Here is a 27,704-nt window from a genome sequence, read left to right on the forward strand (position 1 = left end):
GCTGCAGCAGGAGAGAGTGAGGCAGAAGTATTGAGGAAAGGAAGGGCATGATGCTTTAAAGACAGATGAAGAGTGCGGAGAAGGAGATGAGATACGTGTGACAAAACTGAATCATCTCTGCAAGAAATTCTTAGCTGTAAACAGTAAATAGATGAGGAAGGAAAGAAAAAATAGGGCTTCACTGACTGGATTGTGGATAGAGCTAGCAAATAAAGGCAGCAGAAGGATTGATCAGGCAGTGACACACAGCTGAAAGCAGCAGACACACTCCCAGATAGAGAGAGAGCAAAGGAACAGCAGAACAAGTGTGCACATTCTGGACATGGCAGAGTCCACTAATGGGAATGACACGCTTTCCTTGTCAAATGTCTTTTTCTGGATGGCAGGAAAGCGAGTGGGAGCTGAGAGATCCTGTACCCCCACGCTGTTGTGCTTGCACTCACACAGCCAGGTTTTCTGTAACAAGGGAAATGTCTATTTAGAGTTTCAGCAGTTGTGTTAGGAAACCTGGACAGATTCCTATTACCACTGTGTCCTACAGAGCTGTAGCACAGCCACATTCAAAAGTGCGCACTGAGAAAGAAGGAGCAACAAATACCTTTTTTTTGTGTATGTCCAGTAACCCTTATTTTGTTACATGCTTCATGTCCTGTGCATTGTATTATAATGTGCAACATCTGTGAAAAACCCTCTGCACAATCTGTTGTCCCATTTCCTCTCACCAGAAGCTGAACCAGCTTCCATAATGGTGATGACAAATCAGATACCTGCCATGGTTTAGTAATTTCCCTTGTGCTGCCATGAAATCTTTGGTTGGATTAAAGAGGATTAGTTATTTCCAAGTGGATTTACTCCATTAAGAAAAGCTTTTTGGCAACTTCTCTGCTTTCCTGTCCCTCAAATACTTGTGGTTGGTGTCTTGATGTTTGTTTTGCACTGCAAGTCTTTGAAGGAAGACTCAAAAAACAAAAGTTTATCGGAAAGACTAAAATGCTGTCTTTGTAACAACTTTTCATTGAAGGGTTTGATCATAATAAAAATGACTTCATCATAATAGGGAAGGTTGTGTGTGTGCTGTACAAAAATTAGAAGTAAGTAATTTGTTTATAGCTGTAGCTGCTGAACTGTGGGGCCTGCAGCTGCTCTGTTGCCCCTGCCTGCCTGTGCTCTGCTTTAATCCCCATGTTTTTCATCTCTGTCTTGGTATCCAGGTATTTGTATCTGCTTTTCTCCAACGATGATCTGCTACCATTAGACAACTGGGTTTTTAACACAGAAGCTCATCCTCTGCCTGTTTTACATTTAGCCAACACCACACTGTCAGGAAATCCTGCATATCGATAAAAACAGCTCTATTAAGAGGAAGAGAGACTGTTCTCAGCTCTGTTTTGTTTACATGGACCACTTGAGACTTTAGCAGGAGGGGAGACAGACAGACACTTGGTAAACCTAGACCCTGGAGTCAAGCAAGTATTGGCATGGGAAACGAAGCTCTTCAACATATAAATAAGTTAAAAGTTCTGTTTTATACATGACCAAAACACACAGTGTGATTTTTGCAGGACAGAGACTTCATGCGCTTTGAACCCTGGCAAGACATGGAATCTACAGATAATATTAATGCAGCAGCATGAGGAAGAAGAGGCTTTCCCATCTAGGGAGAGGAACTTACTTGCTGTTGCAAGGAACAACACACAGTCACCTCTTCAGATTGGGTGGGTTCCAAATACCTAGGTTTTCTTTTATTTTTCTTTCTTTTTTTTTTTTTTTTCTTTTTAATGATGGCATGAACAAAGCAACAACAAAAAGCACCACCACTGCACCAGCAGCATCAGGATTTGAATTTCTTTCTGTACCTGTCTGAATTTTCTAAGGAGCTTGTCCAGACTGGCAGCCATTCTCAGAGCCTCTAATCTGTTACATCTAAACTCTAAAGTACAAAAATTATTGCCTCCTCATTTTCCCTTTTAAAAATAATGCTTATATCCAAAAAGAAAAAAACAATTAGTAAGCATTTGGATTGTAGTTCACTGTCAGCAGAGTGGGCTTAGCTCATTTGGCAAGCTCAGAGTCTGGAGCATATCACAGGAGTAGGAAGGAGTCTAAGTTTCCCTTCCTCACAAATTACGTCACATGAAAAAAAACATTCTCTTCTTAGTACTGGTTCCCTTAGCTAAATAAACAGAGATGACAATGTGAGCACAACTGTTTTGTGATTTATATAGGAGGCTACAGTATATGGAACTAAAAAAAGCTCCCCTTGAGCTAAGCAGTGAGAGTTTGATGCTCTGTATTTTTGTACACAATCTGTTACATTTCATTCTTTGGATTATAGTCAGAGAACCTTCTTTGCAGGTATATATGTGTCTGACAGAAGCTTAAAACTGCCTTTGATTTATGTAACAAAACTTGCTTTTCTGGGTGCTCCAGTACAAATCCAACATGAGCTTTGGAAACAAACTAACGTCTCTCACATGTGACTGGAAAAAGAAACTGAAGAGTCTCTTCTTTCACTAATTTATGATGCTGCTATCTGCATGGGATTTTTTCAAGTACTTCATGGTTGGACTGGATAGTATCATTTAAATGGTGTCTTTTTCAGTCTTCATTTATTTGCTAAAAAGTTTTTTCTTTCCAGATTTTTCATCCTTTCAGTTTTGTCTTTTTCAATCTCTTTTTACTATTGTTTAGAACCCTTACAGCTCAAATTATTCTTTTTTATCCCCCCATATAGCTCTCAAATCTTTTTGCCATGGTGACTGGCACCTTTGGTGAAAAACAGCCTTTAGGTCCTTTAGGTACTGGTTTCCCTCCTAATTAATGCACAGGTTGAGTCTTTAAAAAATCTTGATGATGTTTTTGTACTGAAGTGGAAGAACTCTTCAGTGAGCTACAGTGGTACAGCATCAGATTTAAAGGAAGTGAATACTATTTTCCCTCCTCATAAATGTTTTTATATGAAGTTTTATATAAAAAAGACTTTTGTCCCTGTCATACTATTATACGCCTGACTGTAGAGTTTCCACACAAAATTATTCTTCATTTTTCTGTGTCACTTAGACATAGAAATCATCATATGATCTAAGTAAAAATGCTATCAGATGCTTTTTTTCCAGACAGTTACTTGAGTTTAAGAGGAAAAAAACATGGAGCTTGGGAAATTTCAGTTTCAATGTTTGTACCTTAATAGCAGTTACTTTGTTACAGTAATTTTCAGCAATATGCTAAAAATAATTTGAGAACATATAAAGTAATTGATATAGTAAATAATACTGATTTCAGTTATTGTTTATTTAAAATTAGAAGTAGCTTAATAAATGGATTCTTCTTTCTGGCCCCACGTTAATTTATTTTTCTAATTATTATTCAGTGACTTACTGAAGAACTAGTAATTTTTCATTTTCCCAAGTTCAGATATGCTGTGTTTTCAAATTGTTTTTCTGATCCTATGAGAACTGTTATTAGTTTAAAAGTGCAGTTGACTGCCTTGTTCTCCGACATGTCTCTGGGTATATAGGAGACAGAGGAAAAGCAGACCCCCTTGTTAAAAAAAAAAAAAAAAAAAGGTAGAAAAGAAGAAAAGAAAAAATAATAAAAGCACTTTTTGCCCCATAGACCCATCCCTGTACTCTTCCTGATAAACAGAGGTGTAGAATGGCTGCCAGTCTGTTCACAAAAAGATCAAGGACAGAATTCTGGAGTCCCAGAAACAGCAAACTTCTTATTATTGCTTCTCCTCCTCTATCCCCCTCTTGTCAATTAAAGAGGAACCCTTCAAATTTAACTTGTCTGTGAATCCCAGTGGGTTAACTTACTGCCACAAGAATGCCTGAATTGAGGATTAAGCCATTTCATGTTATGGGATGGTGGTGTTCTCAAAGCAGATGTACAGTACTGCTATTTCTTCCTTGTGTAGATAAGCGGCAGGTACCAAATAAAGGACACTTGTATCTCATTTTCCAGCCACCCCAACAACAGTCAGTTTATACTCTATAACTCTAAAATACCACCTGTCCTTTTCCTCCAGAAGCTAATGATGTGCAGAGTCTAACAAAAATAATGCATCTTAAGGACTAATTGCTCTGTCTTTCATTAATTTCATCCTGATATTTCCTAGATCAAGCAGAGTTTGGAGGTAATGGGTTCTGGACAAGGTAGGTGCTTAATTACCAAGCACCAGAGATACTGAAATTTCTGACTGAAGTGATGTGCCCTCATTCTGAGTCCTTCACAGGAAAGTAGGTTCTGATCTGCAAAATGGCATTATGTGCAACCCAAAGTTCAGACTGTTTTCCCTCTGGGTACGTAAGGTACAGTAGAATGTTGCCATTTTCATTCTGTTGCTGCTGTCGTACTTTCTTGAAGATACAAGTGTAAATTTAAGCACAAAAATGACTTTTTAGTCCTAGCTGTTTCTGAGTCTTGCACTGTACTCTCTAACAAAACAATCCTCATTTTCTCTAGGTAGCTGTCCCATTTTACAAATTCTGCAATACCCTCCCCCCTTACAGAATGAAATAAAAAACAGAAAATCATGTGCATTTTTGACACACTGGATTTGGGCAAGAGCCTGGAAATCCCAGAATTGTCTATTTCCTGTTTGCATGCAGTCAAAACAAGGATGTATGGTTCTTTTCCTAATGCAAGCCTCAAATCTGCCTGTTGGTCAAGATCTGCCAGCAGTAAATTTTTTTTTCCTGACAATTAGAGCTTGACTTTTCAAAGAGGCCAGATTTCTGCAGCTTCCATTAACAACCCTGGAGCTGTGCGTGTCCTGCAGTCAAGAAGTCAACTTCTTAGCTTTGTCCTCTAAATAAAAACAAAACCCTTGAATGATATTCTGAGTCTTAATTTTGCTGCACAATATAGTCCTTCCAACTGAATGTTCAAGGAAAGTATAGAATATAGCAAGTGCCATGGAGTAGAAGGAGGAGCAAGTAGTTTGTGTGCCAGTCACACTTTAGCTGTTCCTTCAGCTCCCTGCTGCAAATTTGTGAATCGCCATGTTCTAGCTCCCAAACACTGACATATTTCCCCACAGCATTTTACAAGATTTGAATGTTTCCTGGGTTCTGAAAGGTGATAATAATTACACACTCCCTGTAATGCCATCCTTTAAGGTTATAGGTGCGCCCCCTAAGCAAAGCCCTCTTGGTATTCATGCTACTAAGCCAAACCCATGTTTATAAGGGGACAAATAAGAAACAGGCTTCTTGATACCAGAGAAAAATGAAAGCAAGCTCTCGATCCATACTGTAGTTGGGAGATCGGTTCACCCTGATTAAGACATCCCTCTCACTCCTTGACTATTGAGAAAAGTCTTCTGACTCAAGGATTTGAGTTGCCATACAAAGAGAAAAGCCAGGCTCTTTTGCAAGTTGTGTGCATACAACTGTAGCAGAGATGATAAGCACGAGCTGCTTCAGCTGTCAGCGCCTTCTAACAAACTGCTCTGTAATTGCCCAGGAAAGTTGGGAACCACCAAAGTCGGAGGAGACAGCCTGACCTGTTACGGTGAATTGTTGCCTTTAATCCTAATCGCTTGGTGGAAGTTGGATTTGCATTCTGCCTTTATTCTTGCTTTGTCTAAAACTGACAGATTATTTTTTTCCTCCAAAATAATAAAAGGGCAAAAGTCTATCTTCTGATGTGGAAATCTTCTGCCTCTGACCTGGAATCCTGCATATGTACTTTTTACAGATAAAAAATAATATTGTATATAAAAAAGATTGAATAAAGAATGTCTTTAAGTGAAAAGAGTGTGGTTTTTGTCCTTTGCCTCCAAAGGCAGCATCCTGTAGCACTGGACTGTGAAGCTGATCCTATTCCAATGCCTTGGTGGTGCTGCAACTTTTCTTTCCCCTGCAGCTCTACTTAGGACTTTGTCAACTTAAACATGTATCGAGACCCCCTGTTGCAAAATTAAACCCCTGTACCCCATCCTCGCTTCTAACAGGTCCCTCAGGTTGTGCTCAGATGGCTCTCAAGATGCAGCTTCATGCACAACACTTTGAGGCTGTTCCTGGGTGCCATTGTGAAAACCACCAAAACTCACAAAAGTTTGAGATTTCTCCCCCATTTATCAAACTGAGTGAAAGTTAAAGTTAGTGAAAGCTAAAAGGTTCAAAGATCCTTTTAGATGAGGGTAAAGGGACAGGCAGACAAGCAGTGGTACTAAATAATTAAGCCACCAGGTTAAAGCCCTAGCTTTTCTTGAGTCTTAAGTAGCCAGTGAGTTGGGCAATAAAATCTGTCCAACCATTCCTCTGCTGAAATGGAAAAAGTTTCCAATGTTTAAGTGTTATTCACAGGGAAACTGGTATGGCAAAATGGCTTCAGCTTGTTTTCCTCCTGCACCTTGAAATTCCCTGGAACTGCTGCTATAGCTCTATTTTTTGTAGTGCAGCCTGTGAATAACCAGATTTGCTTTCTGATTCACATTAACTGTAGGTAATCCTTTCTGTCTGACGTCACTCATGTTGCTCATACATGGTACCTTGTTTTCGTGATGTACCATGACTGCCAGCCCTTGTGTCCTGCTTTATATCCAATGCCCAAGCTTCCCAGGGTGCTTCAAGCTCAGGATGTAATGATCATAAGAGGAAATTGCCTCCAAAGTGCCATAATTGAGTGCAACACGTGGCCCCTGCTGTACTGCCATGCTATCCACCTTGAGATCCAGTTTTTCTTCCAGCTGTTGCTCCATAGCTTTTTGCTTGGGCATGTTCACGCTGTACCCAGCTTCTGACTGCAGCGTCACTTCCGAAGCAGCAGCTTTTGCATCCACTGATCTCCCTGAGGTGTCCTCAGCCCTGAGCCACCTCACTGGAATTCACTTGGTGTAGCAAGGTGTGTGCTGTCCTTTGTGGTTGCACTGCCTCGTCTCTGCTCCTTGAACAGTGAAATGCTTGACCCCTCTGCTTCCACCTTGTGTGAAACACGTTCTCTTGCGTGTTCTCTGCCCAAGGGATATGTATAGGGACTATCCTCTTTTATCTCTCCGTTGGCATTCTGCCTGCATGTCACCCGCCCCCCCTTCCCTTGCAGACTCTGTGATCGTGTGTGCTCCTTCCTGGAGACCATGTGCCTTTCCTATGCATATTAATTAGCTGTATTTAAAAATCCCAAAATTAATCCTTTAATGGGTTATTTTTAGCCTTTGTCTTGTAGCTCTGGGAGCTGGCTTCTCTCAGTGCAAAGTCTTAGGCTTTCTATGGGCTTTGGAAAGGAAGCATAACTCTCTCTTGTGCTGGTTCACGTGTGGGATGTGTGAAGGCTGGTGATGGTGTGGTTTTTTTTTTAATATGAAGAGCAAGAGTCTTTTTGACAGTATTTCAGGCTGAGCCAACTCCCATGAGAAATGGTTTGAGAAAGAGCAGTCAGTCATATAACCAAACTTATTTGCAGGTAAAAACTCAGGGAAGAATTTGGGGAGGAAGGAAAAAGCACTGTGTGTTCATGTGTACCAACAGTGTCACTGTTTGCCTTCTTAGATGGTTTCCATTGTACGAGTAGTCACAGGTGACAGGTATGATGTCTGTCTGTAATGGTAAGAAGAATTTGTTTGTAGAAAAATCTAGAAAGAGTTGTCAATACAGAGAATGAAGGGTCAGATAATGCTGAGGCCTGGAACAGCAGAAGAGAAATTTAAAAAGTCAAAATGCAAAGTTGTTCCTCCTGGGATGAGGAGCAAAACCTATATCTAAAAAAACTATAATCTGGGATGTTATCAATCTGAAATCAGTAACAGAGAAGACGGAACATACAGTCAGCCATAATACACAGATCACCAATGCAGGGTGAAAAAAGCAAGTGAAAATAAAAATGGTTGTGCTGAGTCAAAACTAAGGTCTGTATGACCTCGTATTTTGACTCAACCCTGATCAAGAGCAAATTCCAACAGAAGAGCAGGAAAGTGAATTTTGATACTTCACAAATGTACCCTGAAGTGATCTGCAGCTTCCTAAGCCATAAGTGGTTATCTTGGTATTTAATAGGCCTTGACGTCCATGGAGGGCGGGCTGTTCTTTGGAATCAGTTCAGTCACTTCTTGAAATCAATAGCGGCTGTCAGGGAGCAGAACAGGCTCTGCCAAAGAGCCTCATGGTGCTGGCAAGGCATCCATGCACTGGAAGGGTATTTCTGATGAAACAAAAAGAGTGCCAGTGCTATGCAGAGATGGGTGAGCAGCTCTGAGATGTGGTTCTGGTCACCTGTATTCAGGAGAGCTTGTCTCAGTGGAGACAGGAGTATTGAGGCTTACCAGGGAATGGAGAGTTGGCATCAGGAGAGGTGAGAGGAGTTCAGCCTGGCAAAGGGGAAGCTTGACAGAGGGGATAACTGCTGTCCACAACACATGAAGTGGTTGGTCAGCCTGGGAGAGAAAAAAACCTGTTTTTCCTGGAGGACAAACCTTGCACAAAAGCCCCACACAAATTGATACCTGCAATGCCTAAATAATTTCTGACAATGAGTAGAAAATATGTTTATCTGCTGAATAAAAGGATGATATTTTGTGCTTGCCTGCAGTTTCATGTACCTGAATCGAGGATGTAGGAGGTCCTTTTCTGTCCTGCATTCCAGAGCTCCTGTGGGATCTCTTAAGTCTAGGGCTGAATTTACAAAAGCTCTTTCCTTTGCTCTGTTATCTGTTTCTAAGGCAGGACAAATGTAAAATGCCATTGAATCAGGAAGTAAAAAGCTTTTCATAACTTCATGGATGGGAGTTATTCATTCACATTTGCTATGCTGTTTGAGTAATGATGAATAGAAATTCACCAAAATACTTCCTATTAAGTTTTCTAACATGGTTATCGAATGACCTTTCACCACTGGATTTGCTGTGGAGAAATCAGAAACAGATTGCAGTGTGTTGGAGCACAATGTTAACAACATGGGGACACCAGTCTCTTTTGATCTAAAGATTTTTACTGAACAAAACCCAAGTAACTAAGAATATTATTAAAACAAAGGAGTGCTACAGCCTGCAAATAGTCCTTTGTGCAGTGATTCTTACACAGCAAAGTAAGTGAAGATCATCAGTACCCTCAAGAGAGAATCTCTGAAGATACTCTCTGTTTGTATGCATTTAAGTTCTTTTTGCCCCCAGTTCTAGAAGGCTCATCTTGTCCTTTGTTTGGGTACACGTCCCGTTATTACTTGAGGTGCTTTATGCCTGTGGGCTATTTCTCCGCTAATAAATGTTCACATCAAGGGCTTTCCCCCTTTTCCTGACAGTTCTCTGGCATTTTTGCAAGTGTTCTCTTAGCTCTGCACTGATACATGGTCATGCATTTTGTACACTTTAGCCAGGCACATAATGTCAAGAATCTATAGATTCTTGCTGTTAGTGTGCTCAAATCTTAAAACCAGTGTAACTTGATCAACCATTTATGTCAGACCAGTACTACAGCCTGCTAAAGCTGATGCCATGCTCCCACACTGTGATTCAACTTGTATCACAGCAAGGTTAGGTTTTCAGGTTCTCGTTAGATATTTTGCAACTGAAGTGGAAATTTTCTGTAAGAAAAAAATCCTCCAAATCTCTGAATACACACCAGCCATCAACTTGTGGAATTAATTGCTTCACTGAAGCAGGCTTTGATGAGTTCACTGACAACACTGAAAAATTCACTGCCACATCCAGGTTACATCGTTACATTGATTTTTTTATTAGCTTAAATAATACACAAATGCTGCTTTTTCAAGTGTGTCCCCTAAGAAAATCTTTCAATATATTGCCTCAAATTTCTTCCAGATCCTGCTCATGCTATTTCTTAATTGAAGTCTATGGGTAAAGCACATCCACCCCTTCCCAGAACACAGTGTGTAGCCCTGGAGATGTTCCCTCTGAACAGGTTATGTTCAGTGCCAGATGCTGGTTAGCTGCATCAGGAAGATGCTCTGCCCACATCCTTTTTTTAGCCCTGCAGTAGAAACTTTTTGCCAGCTCAGGCTGTTGAGAAAGAGCAAGGATGTGGCTGGGTGTGCTCTGGTGCTGGTCAGCTCAGAATCTGGAAGTCATGATTTGTTTTCAATAATAGTATCAGACTGACTTCCAGAATGGTGACCTTTGAACATTAAGGGTCAAATGTCAAACACCTGCAGCGTCTCCAAAATGCTGAGCAACCTTTGCCCACCTCTGTGTGCGTAACTTGCCAGGTTGTGCAAAGTTCCTGGTTTGAGGAGTCAGTGAGGCTGAGAAGAGCCAGCCAGGCACAGGGGCCACAGCAGTCTGCCCTGAATAGATCAGAAAATCAATACGAAGGATGGAAATGCATTTGTGATGTGGGACATGAACTGTGACTGTGAGGAGCCTTCTTCCTGGAGGGAAAATAATCGCCTGATGTAGAGGGTCTGTAACCTCTGTGGGCACCACGAGATTTTAACTGGCTCCTGTTGAGAAAAGGCTGTACTTCAGCTGCTTGACAAGCCTGATTTTTCAAAAACTGATGAGACAGGCTGCAAGAATGATGAGATTGCTTCTAAATAATGAGTTTAAGGATCTTTTTCCATGTCTGCAGTTTTTTTCTAATCTTGAGGTTTTGTGTCACTCATAGGTTAATATTTCCAAGGACTGGCTTTTTTTTTTTCTTTTTTTTTCTTTTTTTTTTCACAGAATGGTGAGATCCACTCTTAAAAATAAAGGAAAAATAAAACTTGGCTCATTTTCCAATTGGGCAGAAGTTCCACCATCATGAAATGATCAAAAGTGGGCACTGCTGCATTAAGCTCACCCTGAGCATTGCTACAAATACTTAAGGGCGGCTTGCTTTTCTGAAAACACAGCATTTTACAACTTAAATATGAAGCAGACGTGGATCTTTGTTCCATAGACATTCCACACAATTTATGCTAAAGACTGCTCTGCTTCAAACAGTTGGCAACATCCTGGTTTTACTGAGATGGCTCACAATAACCGAATACAAAACACTCAAAAACAGGACACCCAAGTAAAATGTCCCTGTGATATAAATGTGAGTCCCACAATTGCTTTTGGATTTTTGCACTGATCTTTAAAGGGACAGAATAGTTTTTCCACATCAAAGTGAATAATGAATGGGAATCATACACTTGACCTTGACTCTATCACCTGTGGTTCTCCCATCACTTGCTGCAGGAGTGCTGGAGGGAGGAAGCAAGGGAGAAACTCGAGGGATTTTTTTAATCCTGTATTACTTATCTGCGTGTACAGAGAGACCCAGCAGACTTCCAGTGTATTAACCAATTTGTTCTCAGACAGGAACAAAAAGCTAGACAGTGACACTCTGATTTTGGAAGCTTCTTCCAGACACTATCTCAGCTGTGCTGTAGTTCTTGTGTTGTCACAGCTAAGCGTGGCATCACTCCCACTGGAGCAGTGTTCAGAGGATGAACCTGAGACCTTTTATTGAAATACATGTATCAAGCCATTCCCTTAAAGCGACATTGTGAAATTTTGACTCGTAAGAGGAATTGCAAAGAGGGTTGCAAAGTACCCAAGAATGTTAGCAGGAGAGGAAGTGGGATGAATACTTACTTCTGCCATGTATCAGAGTTGATCATTTGTCTCTGTTTGTCTGGATTCCCCGTACCCAGAAGCAGGCAGCGACCAGCACTGTGTTTTTTGTGATAAAAGTGCAGACTTGGTGAAGACAGAGAGCCTGCAGTCGGAATGTTAAGTTGGGCTTTGCAGAGCGAGCGAGGGGAAACCATCGCTGCAGATACCATCTTGTGGCAGTAAGAGGCACAGACCAGCAGAGCCAGCAGTTCCAGACTGTGTGAAGCAGTCCTACCGCACAGCTGGTCATACACTCCTCCCTTTCCCAGAAAAGGATGCCACCGAGGAGCAAGTGCCGATCCTGAGCTCCGATCCCTGTCTGCCCGCCGTGTCCTCGCCCAGGAGCTGCGGGGAGGGGACTCGCAGGGAAAGTCCCGGGCTGACACTGCACTCACCCCACCCAGCGGCCGCTCCCGCACATCCCTTGCCCAAAACACCTTTCCAAGGGCAAGGATGGCGAGATCTGAGTGCGGATCTGGACCTTACCCTGGGACCTCTCCCAGACGCATCCTTGGCCACTTCCCACCCGCCTTTCCACCACATCAGGGAGCTTTGCCCTCTGCCACCAGCACCTGATGCCCAGCTTGGCTTCCAGAGCTCCCGGCTGCTCCCGCAGCCCAAGACGAGGCACAGAGGCCCTGGCGGGCAGGAGATTCCAGCTGGGATCTGTGGCCTGCAGGAGGACCCGCTCAGTTCCCAGTTAATCGCAGAGCTTGTTGCAAGAGGCGATCCAGCTCCTGCTGTGAAGTTGTTCCTTTCCCTCATTTATAGCAATGCCAGGAGCAGAGAGTTCAAATTATATGAGACCACTGTAAAAGTAACTGCTTCCTCTCTGCAAATACATAACCAGTACATTTGAGGGGGCTGAGGGGAAGTTCCTGCAGAAGCAGGAAAAGCTGAGCACTGCAGAACAGCCGCCTCAACCTCCCTGTACAGGCAGAACCCACCGTGCCGTGATCGGGATCAAACTGTTCTCATCTCTCGATTCTTCCTCGATTATTATCTCAATTATTCCTCGTGGCTGGCCAGAGAAACCATTGCTGTGGCAATACCTGTGTGCCAGAATTTATTTCATGAGCCCTGTAGACAAGAGACATCAATTCCAAGATGGACCAAAAGAGACCACCCCCGAAAGTGAATTTTCTTGGACTTAGTGGTGAGTGTACAGCATTCCTTATGTCATCAGCACTTGCAAATAAAGCATGCAGAGAGGCCAAGTGCATGTAAAAAATCCAGTGTGCTTTTGATCTAGATAAATTAAACCTAAATGTCTAACTAAAATTGCATGTGGGATTGTCAGAAAAGTATATAACCAGCTTCTAATGAAATCAACACATTGAAAATTCTGAGGTGCAAGAATATTTGAAAAAGAAAATAGAGAAGGTGAAGATGCTTCATTCCTGTAAATTTTTTTTGTTAAAAAAAAAAAGAAAAAAAGAAAGGATGAGACAATTACTGAGTATATCAGTATCTTCAGAGCAATTTTTGCCCACATGTATTTTGTTTTCTTTGAACTTTCTAGGTTGTCTTTCCACATTTTTGTCAGAAAAAAATCCCAATCTCTATCTCAATGGTCTTTCACAATGCATGTTAAGCATTTTGAGTGGCACCTGTTACAAGATCAAGCTGGAGATTTAATGAATCTTTATTTTTGATTAATGTTCTTTTCCCTTTTGCAGATTAGTCCTTAACAACTTAATATTCAGTGCTTGCTGCCAGCACTGGAGAGACATATCTTATTTAAGAAATGAGACAAGTTTAGTTATGTGAATGAGGAATGCCTAGGAATATCAATCATTGGTCTGAGTAAGAAATTGCACAGCCATACAGAAGCTACAGTTATCCAGTGTTCTTCAAACTGAGATGGAGATGCAGGTGGAAAGCTTTCAGGAGGGAGAATATTCCATGGAACTACAGGGGTCATGACAAGGAGTGGTGAAATTGTTCTTCTGGAATGTACCCAACTGTATTCCCACTTCCCAAATGAGCTTTACAGCCACTATATTCTCTTATATCTACATATAAAAGTGACAGATTTTTCAGTCAAGAAACAATTGTTACTTTTGGTTTCCTACATAAGAGGGGCTGTACATAACTTTTCACACTGTTATTCTGCACAAAACCTATGAATTAAGCCAACACTTTTTTTAAAAAAAGCAATTTTAAGGATCATAATTGAGACAGTTAACATTAATTCTGTGATTTTTATAATTTAATCTGTATTCATTAATTTAACTTCATAATGTAAAAAAATTCTATCATTATTTGATGTCTGCAACACACTCAGAATACCAGTGTCATGCTTCTCTGATAAAATGGATTTTTTTACAGAAACATACTGGTATTAACTTTCATTGCCTGTATCCTATATTAATGATACCAATTCCAGGCATCGATTTCTGGTATTGACATGATAGCCACTTCTGCTTCTGTTCCTTCTTCCTTATTCCTAAATCTATTCAAAATGTGCATTATTATATTTCTTGGTCCCTTTTAACAAGCAAAACTCAGCTCCACTTCAGTGACAAAATATTTAATGTCAAATGGTGGTCTTTATACATGTAGGATTTTGTTCCTGCTGGAGCCAGAAGTCATCAAGTTGCCTGTAGCATGTAAGTACCACTGATATATATTTGCTATTTCTTCCTTTTCTGCATGTCTGAAGGGTAAATAAACACCTTTCCAGCAAAGTAGCCTTAATATTTTGGGTTTTTTTTCTTTTCCATTGTTTATACAGAAGTAAAAAGTAAAGTTATAAAACGTAAGTAAGTGAGAAAGTTCTTCTTACTGACTGTGATCCTGTTGACAGTGGAGCTTCATTGATAACCAATAGTTTACTTTATTGATTGCCAGACAATTAAATCAGAAGAATGGTCCTGGTCAGCTGATGTAAAAATAATAAGGCTCATCCTGATCAAGTACATTTTGTAGCCATTTTGCTGGCCAAGAATAAGAGTGTAGAAACAAGCTACTGCAAAGTAAACTGGAGTGCAAACTTGCAGAAAATCAACCCTCTGCAGTAAGTCTGCCTGTTCTCCCTCTTGGAATATCCTTGGAATATCCTTATTGGCTTGTGTTTGTTACTGGTTAACAGCACACAACAGCTCTGGTGCTTCTGATCAGCAGGATAAATGTTTCAGGTAGCCACTCCCTTGGGCTTCCAGGATGTTTTATTGCAGGCACTCCACTATTTTGGGCAGCCACCTGAAGCAAAAGACAACACAGATGCCAACCCAAGGGTGCTCAGGGAGGGACAGAAGTGGGGAATAGGCTTCCTGTAAGCAGGAATGGCTTGTCATGGGGATTAAAGAAGAGATGTGGTAGCAAGACACAAGGGAGGAAGTTCAACAAAGGAGGAATTTGGAACTTAGAAATCTGACTGTTGAGAGCAAGGCTCTTGGAGAGATGAAAAGATCCCACTGTCTTCCTGTGAAGGCAGAAATGGCAAAGAAAGCTCTGGCAATGGGAGCTTGCACTTGGGAAACAAGTCACTGAAGTGTGGAAGAAAAATTGTCCTTTATTCTCTCTGGCAACATCTCTGGATATTTTAGGATTAACCTCTGTTAAACTTGTGGCAAGATGTCCCAGTTTTCTGGTATGTGTTTTAATACCCCAGCTCTTTGATGTGTGAAGTGTCTCCCCCTATTAAATAGCGGCTTTGCTGCTGTTGTTCTCCATTTCCTGCTCTAATTCCCCGTGCCTGGATTGCCCTTCCTATTCCTGCTCCAGTGACAGAGCAGCTGTGGCTGCACCCATTGCTTGGCACTCACTGAGCATTAGGATGAAATATCATTAGCCTAGAAAAACTATGGGTGTTACTGTGTTAAACACATTCTTGCTTGTCTAAGGGTGTTCAGAGAGCAGAATAAATAAAATAAGAGTGTGCATGCAGGGGAGGGAAGAGGAGCAGTGTCCATGGAAGGGGATGGAGCAGAAGAAAGCACAGAGATCTACGTGCAGTGTACCAGCTGCAGGGAGAGGTGAGGCTGATGCTCTGCCAGGGCCCAAAGCAGCTGCACCCAAAATAGTTGTGGCCCTTCCTTCTTTTCCCAAGCTTCCAGAAGTTGCCCTGTGTTCCTTCAGGGTGTTTGATAATGTCACCATGGCAGAAAAGGTGAATCATCACACCTCTGAAGGGAGGGAGGGATTAAGTAATCTCCTCACAAGCAGATGGAAACCAAAGCCCATACCCTTGGGGAGGGTCTGTGTCCCCAGAATACGACTGACAGTTCTGGTGTCTGCTATTCTGCTACTTCAGATCTTTCATAGTTAACCAAAGGTGTTACTAAAGCACAAAGTATTTTTTGCACTGGGACTATCTAACATCTAGGGCACTGAATAATTAAACTCAGCACAGACTTCAAGCTGTCAGCATACCTGGTAATGTGATTTATTTACATTAGTAGTGAGTCAGGTAAAATGTTTCTGTTCACACCATCCAAAACAGAACAGAGAAATGCCCCTCTTTTAGAATTGCTTTCAGCAAGTGAGATGTACGTTTAAGAAACAAAAGCTGGATCACATCTGATTGCTCAGACAAGATCTGTATTTTTGCCCAGAAGTCACATTACACATTCTGCAGAAGATAATGTGGCCATCAAAGAAGCACAGGGACAGCACATCTGTACCTATCACCTAAAGTTAGCCTTTGTTCCCAGCTGAAGCGTGGTAACAGCAGGATTTTTTTCAGCATTCTTTATTTTTTCTCATTGTTCACAAATATATTGACTCTGCAGTGGGAACCCCTCAGTGACCAAGGCCGTCCTGCAATATTTTTCTCCCTTTAATTTTCTTGGAGTCGTTCTCCTGGACACCCACCAGATTTATTGCAAAATGAGGGTGTAGAAAGAAGTATTCACCTGACCAAATCTGTCCCTTTTCTTCCTCCACACGCTGTCCTAACTAAAACTGTATACCACTTCTATTGTACTTTTGATCTCATGATGCTTATAGTGCTCAAAGTTTGACTGTCAGGTGAACATGAAATTCACAATACCCTTGGAAAAGTGAACAAGATTTGTTACAGCCTTTGCCATCAGGTGGCTTTTGCCTGATGCCTGTTTGGTGAGGTTGGCAAACACTGAGTGAATAGGGCATAGCTGAGTGGTGCACATTTGTAAAGTGTAATCATACTTCTAGGACAAGTTCTGTTTTACAGAAGCATTGGAGGTGGTGTGGAGTGAAAGAAGGGCTGAAGTGTTCACACCGTGGATTGTGTGGAATCTTACTAAAATAAGTCTTTGTGCTGCAGAGATGTAGATGTGGGTGTGGACCGTGCAGTACAGTTACCCTCATCAGCCTGCACTCAAAAAACAAATGAACATTTCACTTTTATTTATTATGAAGTTGAGGGTGAGGGGTTTCAGTGGACTTTTACACAAAGTATTCATTTAAATGCTTTCTAGTTTGCTGATGCTGCTGCTTTTCCCCCAGCTCTCCTCTGGCTCAAGGCCCTACTTGTTTAGTTGGGTTTCAGCTCCTCTTCAGGCTTAGGCAGTGCTGCTTTGCAAGCACACCCTTCTCTGGGGGATCACAGAGGCAATCCACTCACCAGTGCTCTTCTTGGCCTCTTCCCACGTGTAGCGGGGCACGTAGCCAAAATCCTGCTGTGCTTTCCTGTAAGAAAAGGTGAACGGGGTGTTCAGCAGTGTGACCAGGTGCCGGTTGGTGGAGGGGATGTATCTGACAAAGGGCCGGAGCAAGAAGCTCACGATCTCCAGCAGCAGCGAGAAGTAATAGAGCACTGTCAGAGGCATGGGCAGCTGGGGCTCAATTCCAAACCCCAGGTCCTTGGTCAGCTCGTAATTCAGATCAGCGTAGCTCATGTGAGGAGTGTCATCTGAGATGTAGTAGAACTTGCCCCTGATGTGCTTGGCTTTCTGCGGGGCTCGGAGGGCTTTGGCTGCCTGCACGTGTGCCCAGGCGATGTTCCCCACGTACACGGGGTTCACCAGAGCCTCCTTCCTGGAGAAGCGCAGGTAGACGTTCTTGTTCAACAGGCACTTATCCAGATGGCCCTGGAGAAACGGGCAGCCTTCCCCAAAAATGTACATGGACCTCAGGGCACAGGTCATCAGCGTGCCACCATCCTTCAGCACCTGGCCGTCTGCTTTCAGCACGGAATCCTCTGCCAGTCTCTTGCTTTGGGCATAAGGAAATTTGGGTGTGCTCTCATAAGCTGTATCTTCATCACCATTGAAAATGGGGTCACCTTTGCAGTTTGGGCCCGTCACTTCGATGGTGCTGGTGTATATGAAGTGCTGGACGTTACAGCGGACACACGCCTCCAGCAGCAGCTGAGTACCTTCAGAAAACAAACATGAAAGGCAGTCTAGGACCCCCTAACCAGGAAAAAGTGGGCGTTTCAGATCAGAAACAGCATCTCTGGCCTGAGCTTAGCCAGATCTCCCTCCCTGCAGTTGGAAGAATCCTGTCCTGAGCAGGGCAGTATATTCAATGACACAGAACCTGCTCTGAATCTGTTTTTAAGTAGTATCAGTGCACCTTTCAGAATTAAACAAGGGTGAATATTTGGTCCTAATTGCATGTTGTGGCAGTGTTTTTATGGCAGGAATCAAATTTTTGCCCCTCCTTAGCTCAGCATGGGTACTGACCACAGATTCAGGGACTTGTGTCTCTTGGTTGGATTGAGTTGGCTTTAAGGCAGAGGACCATCAGAAGCTGCCCCTCTCCTTAGGTGTCATCCATGCTCTGTGGTGAAGCCCATGTTTTTCAGGCTTGAGGTTGCTCTCGGATGGTTTGCTAAGAAGGGACAGAATTAGTATGGGACCTGAAGGTTTGCTCCAAAATCAGTGCACTCACACCCAGTGCAAATCTATCCAGTGTTCGACTGACTAAAGAGAAGGGCTTGAAAAGAAACATGGTGAAGCAAGGCATGATAACATGTAGTCAAAGATCATAAAGTGAAGTAAGAAAAGAGAGGCTTGTGTGTGTATGCCTCCATTTCTGGCTTATTCTGGCTTTTCCTTGCAGAAGTACAGGATTTCTTACATTTAAAATCCTTTAATGCTTTCTTTGGGGGCAGCAGAGGTCAGCTGTTCAAAGTCTTTTAAATAGCCAAGAAGGTTAAATGAGGAAAGCACACTGAAGGGGGAAATAAATACTTTAATAAGTTGTGTTGTTATAGTTGCAATTAGAATCTTATTTTTCTACCCAGCTTTGAGGCAGAAATTGCCTTATTTGTTGTGTATGGTGTAATGAGAGAAATTAAATGTAAAAAGGCCAGTGACTTCGGAAGAGAAGACACAGCTCAAAGACATTTGTAAACATCTTTGGCAAAGGAACATTAAACTAAAATGACTGATGTGATATCAGAAGAGTGTCGCCTAAAATCCAGGGGATAAAATCAAACACCAGCAGTGAGGCACATAGAAATGTTCCAAGTCTGCTCAGTCTGTTACAGCAACAACTGAAGGCAGCACAATGCAGACCAGGTTAGTCTGACTGAAACGAATATAATGAATTAAGGAGGTTCAGAAGAGCCAGGAATACTGGCAGCAAAATATGGACTCATTAATTAGTGAAAAATAGGAAGAATATTGTTAGGGCACCAAAATTCCTCTTTTCAAACATGAACAAGTAAAAGAAAGAAATTGAAACAAATGGAAAACAAATCTGGGTGAGGCTTTCAGAAACATTAAGGAAGTGCACTGAAAAAACATTATGCAGACAGGAATAAACTAATGTGAAAAATGAGTTCATGCAAGTCACCCTGTTTAGATGACATACAAGCCAGGGTCATCTGGAAAAAAATAACTTATTATATTATTTTAAAAATAATAGCTTAATTCCTGTGTCAATACTGTTTAGAAAATGAGGGAAAGTAATCAACTGCAGAAGGTCTTGATGAAGTCAAATGAGATAGCAAGTTTTAGAAAAAAGCAAACATAAAATTATCTTGACAGTTGGTATCTGTTCAAGATGAATTTCACCCAAATAAAATGTTGTTTATTTGCAAATCAGAATTTTATGTAAAAGTTTAGATTCCTACAGTAATGGGAATCTGAGTATCTTTCACATTTCATATAATAAAGTAAATTAGTACTGTATTAGATGCTTTATTCAGTGAGTGGGTCCCCATGGTTTTCTTGCTCTTCTGGCTGAGGTTCACAGAACGTATTTTGTTTAGATTATAAATAATTATTTTCTCAATTCCATTCCTTTTAAAAGTTTGCTTCCCTTCCTTCCTGAAAAGATATTTTTGCTCTGAGATATTGTGTGGCAATGGAGGAAAGCCCTGCATCAAGGCAAGTTTAACTTGTTCACTTCAGTCCTGGTTTGTGAACATCCACATCTGATTCTCGAAACATTTATGTTACACAAGTTCTGTTTTCTAGGAGAAACAAGACTTTCACCCTGCAAGCCTGTGAAGCACATTGCAGTGCCCTGGCTGGTCAGAAAACCAGAAGAGCATCAGAATGGAAATGGAAGGAAACAAGGAAGAGAGGACAGCAGCATTCACTGACTGACCTTGTGGCCAGCTGGCTCTGGGAGCAGGACTGTGGAGGGTTTTTCATTCTAGCAGATGTAATCAGCTAATCCTCACTGGCCCAGTGGGCTTTTTTCACCCATGGCAAACAGTTAGCAAGAGGGTGAGTACTGGGGAGTCAGAGCTAAAGAGCTTTCTGGGTTTGGGACATTTTAATAGTAGTTTGATTTTCATTTTTTTTTAATATACTTTTTTTTTTAATTGCTCTTTTTCATTTTTCCTTGTGGAAAAAATGTGTTTAAGAAGCACATTCTGCTGTGAAAAACCAGATTGTAGAAGAAGTACGGTCATAAGGCCAGAGCTTTACAAATCCTCTTTCTGAACTACCAACCATGTATATTTTCATATTACCCAATGCACAGGTTTCCAGGAACTTGCCTTTCTGCTCTTCCCTCCTGACAGGGGCCTAAGAGGCTGCCCACTGGGCTCTGTGTTTTGATCACTGACAATTTGTGGCTTTGATTGAGCAGAAATGAAAGGGTCTGGAAGTTAATGGCACAGGCAATGAGCCACACTAAAACACCTAAAATGTGATCCCACTGTTTTTAAGGTACACGTGAGAAACAACTCAACTGCCAAGAATTCTCTCTTCCTCTGAATGCTGGTCAGCAGCCAATATTTGTGGAAGTGATGCCTGTACAGGTATGTTACTTATTTTTCTGTGAAGAAGCCCTGTGTCTGAGGCAGAGAGGAACAAAGAACTGGGAAAGCTGTTCATGTAAGTAAGAACATCTTCCCTGAATCTCCCCCAAGCTGTTGAAGCAGCACAGTCAGGGAGGCCAGTGTGCATGCAGGTTAGGCAGTACCAGTCCTCTGAATGGCACTGAGGATTTTGGCATCACAGACAGGGGATGTTATTCCTTTTAGGAAATACATTTAAATCCCTGGTATATGATGCTACATGGGCTATTCCTAAATCTACACATTCTTCCTTCATCTGATCTTTCCTGAAGAATGGGGGTTCCTTATCGAAAGGGGAAATCCCACCACTGAGTCACTGAAACCCCTTCCTCCCATAGCTCTGAGTTTGTTGGGGAATTTTAAATTATAAGCTCAAGGTGGGAGAGCACTCGTTCCTCTCACCTGCCTTCTTGCAGACTTAATGGCAAAGGAAGGAAAAGGAGAAAAAGAAGAAGGAGAGAGCCACAGGCTCTGGGATGTTATCAATACAACATTTCTGTAACTGCAGCCAAAGTCTGCAGTTTTTGTAAAATTTGAAAAAAATGTACACAGGCAGGGATGCCATGTGGGGTGGGAGAATAAGAAGCAATTTCTGAGGTGAGCATTGGGATTTCAGAGGGGAATTGCTTCAGAAAGTTCCACTGAGCATGGGTTATGACTATCACCACTGAAGGCAGAGCCTGTGCAGAGCTCAGCATGGGCATACATAAGTGTGGACAAGAATGAGGGGTCCTGCACTGCCCTGAAGTGGAGGACTGGGTGTGGAGAAGCCCAGAACTTCTTGGGGCTGCACAGACACGGGATTGCACCCCTGGGTATGTCTGTAAAAGATGCAGAACAACCCAGATAACCTGGCTCAAAACAAACACGGGTCAGGTGGTCCCTTTCTGAGCAGCCAGAGATCAGGACATAGATGTGGGTTTGAGAAAGGTGCTTCACCTGTTACATTGACTTCCCAGAGCAGCTTCTTCTCGATGAGGCCCAGGGTGTCGATGAGGGAAGCCGTGTGGATGACGAGGGAGACCCCCTGGCAGGCACGGTGCAGGAATGTGACATCTCGGATGTCCCCTTCCAGGATCTTCACCTCAGTCTTACCCTTGAACTCTGCAGGGGCAGCAGAAAACAGAGCACAAGACCCTACAGGCACCCTAAGAGGAGCACTGGAAGGAGTGGTGAAGGGCTGACCCAGCCTGGCAGGTGCTGACTGTCCAGGAGCAGCAAGAATATTTTAAGGCTGTGAAACAGAAGGCATTTCCCCAGGACTCTATTGTCAAATGCTAACTCCAGTGCTATAGAGGTTTATTTTGCATTACCTACCACAGATCTGGAGCCAATATTCAACATGTTTCTTTCTATTTTATTTTTTTAAATCTTTTCCACTGCTAGAACTCTTCCTTGAGTTGTGACTGTGTTAAAGTTCACAGAGGAGTAGCTTTAGCTGTTCTGGTGACTGGCTGGCTATAGCTGTGTCCACCCAAGCACTGCATGTTCCTGTCTTCAAGCTGATGAATGATCTCTCTCCACCCAGAGCATATGAGCACAGAGTTGTGTTCATACCTACTTTCTGCCCCTCTACCTTGCCTGTACTGCAGCTCTTCCAATAAATTACATACCATTCTGACATCTTTTCCTTGTACCTTGGCCAGGACTTACAGTGCCTCTTCCAGCTCCAGCTCTGGCTCCATTTCAGTGTCTGTGCTGTGGGGTCATTTTTAGCCTGTACATCTTTCCAGTTCATATCTGAACTCTCGAGACTGTTCTCCTGAGCTACCTCAACCCAGCTTGTTTAAATCCTACTTTTTAAGCCCTCTCCCTCCACAGAAGCTGCAGTGTGTGACCCCAGAGGAGCTCCAGGTCTCAGAGCCATCCTTCCCTAAGCTGTTCTGGGCAGAAGGATTCTTTCTGCAGCCCAGAGCTACACAAACATGAGCCAGCACCAGACAATCACTTGGAAAAACCTCCAGTCCAAGGCAGTGCTGCTCTCCAGGGAAATCAGCTGGCCTGGCTGCAGCAATGCCACGGGAGAGCAGGGGACTTTCTCAGCATGACCCACATCTTGTAAGGAGGTGGTGCCATTGCAGCCAGTGCTCTGGGAGCCTCTGCTGTGGCTGCACTAGATGGCTCCCCAGGCACAGCTGCTGGGCAGGGACCCTGCAGCACAGGCACAGCCTCCATCTTCTTCCAGCATAATCAAATGCACCTTCTAAGATAAGAGAAGAACCTGATTAATTTGTCCAGCTTTTAGCTTCAGCCATGACAGCAATCTCGTGTATCCTAGTGCTTTGTCACCAGCTCCAAAGCAGGCAGCATTTTATCCCACATCTTTAGTATGAAACACAGAGAGAGACAGCTGTTAGATCTGGAACTGAGTGGGAATATATTTTTAAAATGGTTTTATCTCATTTTCTCTATAGCATGCTAAGAATGTTACCCTGTATCAACTTAATTATTCTGATGCAACAGGCTTAAGGGTTGCTTTTCCCTCCACCACAAACAGTTGGTCTGAGATTTAAGATTTGTGAAACATCTGCAAAACTCTTACTAAACCTAGAGTTGTTGCCCTCCCAGCACAGTCATTGCCACATGCTCGCTTCTGCTCCTGTATTTTACAGACTGCATTCATTTCCTAGGACTTTGTCTCCAGAAGCTTCACTCTGACCTCTATTTCCATGGATGCAAAAGTATCAGGCTAGGGCTGGGCCTTTTGTTAAGCACCTGGTAGTTAGATTTGCTCTAATAAATATTAGTCTTTGTACCGCCCTTAGGTTGATGTTCTCCATGAATAAGGCTTTGTGGCATTGTAATAATCTCAAGAACAGACAGAAATAGTTTTCACAACATAAATTCTGACATGTGACCCCTTCAAAGTTATCACAGTGCCCAGCAAGGGGTTAGGAAAATGGAGGTTTTACACCTGCAAATCAAAGCTTTCAGGAAAAGTACAGAAGAAACCTGTCCCTTTTAAAGCTGATCACAAGAAATCTGCTGTCCAGCTGCTTTGTGCCTTGTTTGGGCTTGCAGTTTGTGTGAGTGTGATATGAGTCAGGAAATCTGCTCCTCTATTCCATTTTAGCCAGCAGAAGTTGCCATGGTAAGTACAATATGGGCCTTGCTCACTTTAGCAACATCAGCTGCATGTCGGGAATCAGCAGATTGATCTTGTTTTGCTCTGGGTGAAAACTACAGGAGAGCTTGGAAGAAAAGACTAAAGAAATGACTGACAGACAGTGGTTTCAGTCTGAGACAGCCAGCAAAGAGAAACTTGATTTTCATCTACACAAACCACTGCCCAGGCACCAAAAGAACACATGTGGGTAGGTCGGAGGGGGAGGAACAGAATAAACTGAAGTCAGCTCTCCATTTTTGCATAAAGTGATTATGACAAAGTACCTACTCACTGAGGAAGCTTGTTCTTCTTCACCTGTGGTTTCTGTGTCTTCTGAGTTGTAAGTGAGCTCCCTGCTTTCTATGGGGTAGTTTTTGCTTGAAAATGCAATGATTTCTCAATAAAATTCAGTGTCCCCTTGTGAGCAGTTTTTGACCCAGCAGAAGAGTTGAACTATTTGCCCTAAACTTGAGAACAACATAGGAGTTTTGATTTTTCCAGAAGTGCAATAGTGATCAACAAAAATGTTGTGTAAGTGGAAGCACAGGAAAGGAAGATAAATCTGTCATGGAGGTAAGAAACCCAGGGCACCAAAGCACCATGTGCAGTGTGACGTCCATTCTCAGCCACACAACGTAATGGGGTAGACTCCAACTCTCAGCACTCGACATTGACTGGATCATCCCAGACTCCCTGGGGCTGTGGAAGACCACAAATGCCACTGTCCTGCACAGACTGAGTGTGATGGTCAAGCTCTCAGCAGGAAAGTTGTTTGGACAAAAGAGGAGTGCCCCTGAGTGCCTTCTGGCACAAAGGCCTGTGACTTGCATGTGCTTTTCTGTCTTACTACCCACAGCCCTGACTCTGCAAAGATATTGCAAGTGCAAGGTGCTCAAGAGATTAGTGAGGAAAAAACCCACTCAGCTCTGCTCCTGGCTGTTCCAAAAATCCAGATAACATCTGCTAGCAAGTCCCTGTAGTAAAAATAATGCAGGTCAGAAGACTCCCGCCCCACACAGAGGTTTTGTAGCAGCCTCACACTTGGAATAGGAGTCACTGTGATGGAGGAGGGCTTGAAAGGGAATGACAGGGAAATAGTTTGTGTAGTCCTGAGCACAGGGACTGGGAGAACACTAGAAGAGATGTAGTCACAAGGGCTGATACAGACAGAGGAGCTGCCAGTCAAAGTGCAGGGATTCAAATCTGTTTAAACACATCTGGAATGTCAGCCTATGGTCCCTACTGCCTGTTTATGGGGAACAAAAGGCTTTGGGAACAGATTTTTCCCTACCTCCTGTGCTGCTCAGATAGGCAGAAGGAATGTTAAAAGAACAGGAAAGGAGGTGTGTGGGCAGTGCTCCGTAGAGGAAGAAGGGAGGATATGGAAAGAGGGCATAGAGCTTGCCTATTAACAAAAAAATAAAACATCGAAACTTTCTCTGCAGCTCAGCCAAGATTGTGCCCACACAAACAATTGTTTTCACTCCCCAGGATGCTCCATTACCCCCACAATGCTCTCCTGGCCCAAAGCAGTGTAGATGCCTCTGCACTGCTGCATCAGTGCTAAACCAGACACACTCCTGCTGCTTCAGCCTCTACTGTAGCTGCAGGTTTTGGGGTTGTTTCTATGGGAACTCTCTGGAAACCAGAGCAGGAGGGGCTGCTGCAAGGCTCAGGGGCATTTAGAAATCCTCAGTGAAATGCTGAGTCAGATTGAATGGAGAAGAAGTTTGAATTGTGTAAAGCCATGATAAAGGCTTGTGCAATTTGTACCAGGTTTATTGTGCACTTTTTCTACTCCTTGATGACACTTAAATGCTCTATAGAGTGATTGAGGCTCTTCAGCAAATCAAATGGAGATATTCCTTAAGGGTTCCCATATAGTTTCCTGCATAGAGGAAGAGGAGTCTTGCAGTGAAGATGTGATGGAGGAAGTTACTGTCAAGTAAATATAATGTAAGGACTTACGAACCTGACTGAATTTAGGCCCCCTATGTGCCTTTTTATTGATGTGTTCAGTATCTCAATAAATAGGACATCTAAAATAAAACACTCTGAGCTGCTTTCCCTGCCACAGACTGTTTCTGACACTAGGCACATCACCCATTTGTGCTGTCTCAAATCCATTCAAGAAGCCAGAGTTCTGCCCTGCACTTTGAAAATGGGTTCTATCTCTTCTGTTTAGCATTTGCTTAAACAGGAAACTGCAATAATGTTATTAACAAAAGCCGTTTTTAAAATACCTCACCACCACTTCAGCCAGAATTTACCACAATTATCTCAGGTTGAAGAAAACCATTAGAATTTGCACCCACAACATTTCACTGCCTTCACTGTCTGACATACCAGAGCCCAGCACAGCATGCTTTGGATATCTCTGCCCTCCCACCCAGTATAGCAACACTTAAATTTTCCTTTTCCCCAAGAAGAAATGTGAGATTTTTGCACTAATTTTGCTCTGTGGGTTTTGTTGTAAGAGAAGTCAGGTTGAAGGCAGCCTGTTTACTGCATGAACAGTATACAGAAGCCTCAGGGCCTGACAAAAACCCCTCTTGTTTTCACATTTTACATCTGATTTCTGTGCTGGAGGGAGGGGGTGGATAAAGCAAAGCTTCCTTGGCATAAAGCCTCTGTCTGCAAAGCTGGTTTGGATGAGGGGCAAAGGTTTCCAAGCTACCCATGTGGGACAGCAACACCTACAGATGCAACACACAGTCCTCATGAAATGGCACTTACTATCAAACCTCCTGAGGGTTTCATGGCTGAAGGCTTTGTCCAGCAGGCGGATCTCAGCCAGCGCCTCCTCTTCTTCCAGCAGCAAGCGCACAATCCTCTGGCCAAGGAATCCTCCTGCTCCTGTCACCAGGCAGCTCACCCCAGCCAGGGACATTGCTCTGGCTTGCTCCTGTGAGTGGTGAACTCGCTGTCTCTTGAGCTTGGTTCTCCTCCTGCCTGAGGGAATGAACATATGACATCAACCTCTGGAGACTTTACAAATCAAAGGGTGTTACCAGAAGGAGAGACTACTGAAAAACAAACTTTAATCCCTACATCAAACCATTTTTTTAAGCGTGTCTTACTTTTCCCAGCTATTCCTATTCAGAAGTAGTCTACATATTTTTTCCATGCAAAGAAAACATTCTTACAAATCATTACAAACCAATTCAATTAACAAATCTGAAAATGCTCAAAATCAGCTTCAATGCCAAACAAACCCCACAAAGTCTGCCTCGGGTCTCGGTCCCACCTCTCTAGCGCTCAGAGGACTGTGGGGGAGATTTGCCTGTATTTATATCCTGCAGGGCACCACCTCGGTCACTTTGCTCCCCTCCCTCTTGAGTGCCTCCTGTGCTGCAAAAGAATGTGATGCTTCCACACCACTCCCACCAAAGAGGAAGGCTCTGGATGCAGTGAGGTCTGAGCCTAGATGTGGTTCTGCAGCCCTAAATCCCCAGAAAATAAACCCTCATGCTCATAATTCTCTCTAGCTGCACTGGCTTGTGTAATACAGTGCCAATATTGTGCCAATATTGAAGGTAGAGAAGATTTAAATTAAATGTAAATAGCAGGACAAGCTATTTAGAGTGGTTTGAGGAATGTACTCCTCAAACCTCAGTCTGCTGCTGTATATTTTCTGGATACTGGGCTCCCCCATTATAATGTGGGTTTCTCACTCTCTCTGTGCAAGATCAGAAACTAACCCTGGGGATTTTGTATTTGTTCAGTATACTGCAGGCATTTGAAGTGATGAAATTGTTTAATGTACCATCAAAGTTAAATTCAAGCTGCAGGAGGGAAAGATTCACCCCTGGAAATGTCTTGTGCAAGAGTACCTATTTAAAATAAGGCTGTTTGTGCTGCAGTGATCT

General features: G+C 42.7%; 2 protein-coding genes across 5 annotated transcripts in view; one reads left to right on the top strand and one right to left on the bottom strand.

Moving 5' to 3' along the window:
• Window positions 1–5,757, top strand: part of MAN1A2 (mannosidase alpha class 1A member 2) — a 133,475-nt gene extending 127,718 nt beyond the window's left edge. The window contains exon 13 of one of the 2 annotated variants that reach the window (XM_014253391.2): window positions 1,563–5,757. In XM_014253391.2, the coding sequence (XP_014108866.2) occupies window positions 1,563–1,734 (172 nt within the window). In that variant the 3' untranslated portion in view covers window positions 1,735–5,757. Of the gene's footprint in view, window positions 1–1,211 lie in introns of both variants that reach the window. The other variant, XM_005523861.3, reaches the window with a different exon arrangement.
• Window positions 5,758–16,851: 11,094 nt separating this feature from the next.
• Window positions 16,852–27,181, bottom strand: LOC102101526 (3 beta-hydroxysteroid dehydrogenase/Delta 5-->4-isomerase-like). 3 transcript variants are annotated; one of them, XM_088051516.1, is made up of 4 exons: window positions 27,083–27,181; window positions 26,572–26,787; window positions 21,669–21,833; window positions 16,852–17,843 (listed from the first exon to the last, which is right to left on the bottom strand). In XM_088051516.1, exons 2-4 carry the CDS (start codon window positions 26,723–26,725, stop codon window positions 17,029–17,031), a joined length of 1,134 nt encoding a protein of 377 aa, XP_087907642.1. In that variant the 5' UTR covers window positions 26,726–26,787; window positions 27,083–27,181; the 3' UTR covers window positions 16,852–17,028. The 3 variants fall into 3 exon arrangements, with proteins under 3 accessions (XP_087907642.1, XP_087907641.1, XP_087907643.1); XM_088051515.1 differs by having other exon boundaries at window positions 27,051–27,145; XM_088051517.1 differs by lacking the exon at window positions 21,669–21,833 and having other exon boundaries at window positions 27,051–27,145.
• Window positions 27,182–27,704: the final 523 nt, after the last annotated feature.

Source organism: Pseudopodoces humilis, chromosome 2 (genome assembly GCF_049639895.1).
Source record: "Pseudopodoces humilis isolate 2021_Gansu_Grassland_sample_001 chromosome 2, ASM4963989v1, whole genome shotgun sequence".
NCBI classification, from domain to species: Eukaryota; Metazoa; Chordata; class Aves; order Passeriformes; family Paridae; genus Pseudopodoces; species Pseudopodoces humilis.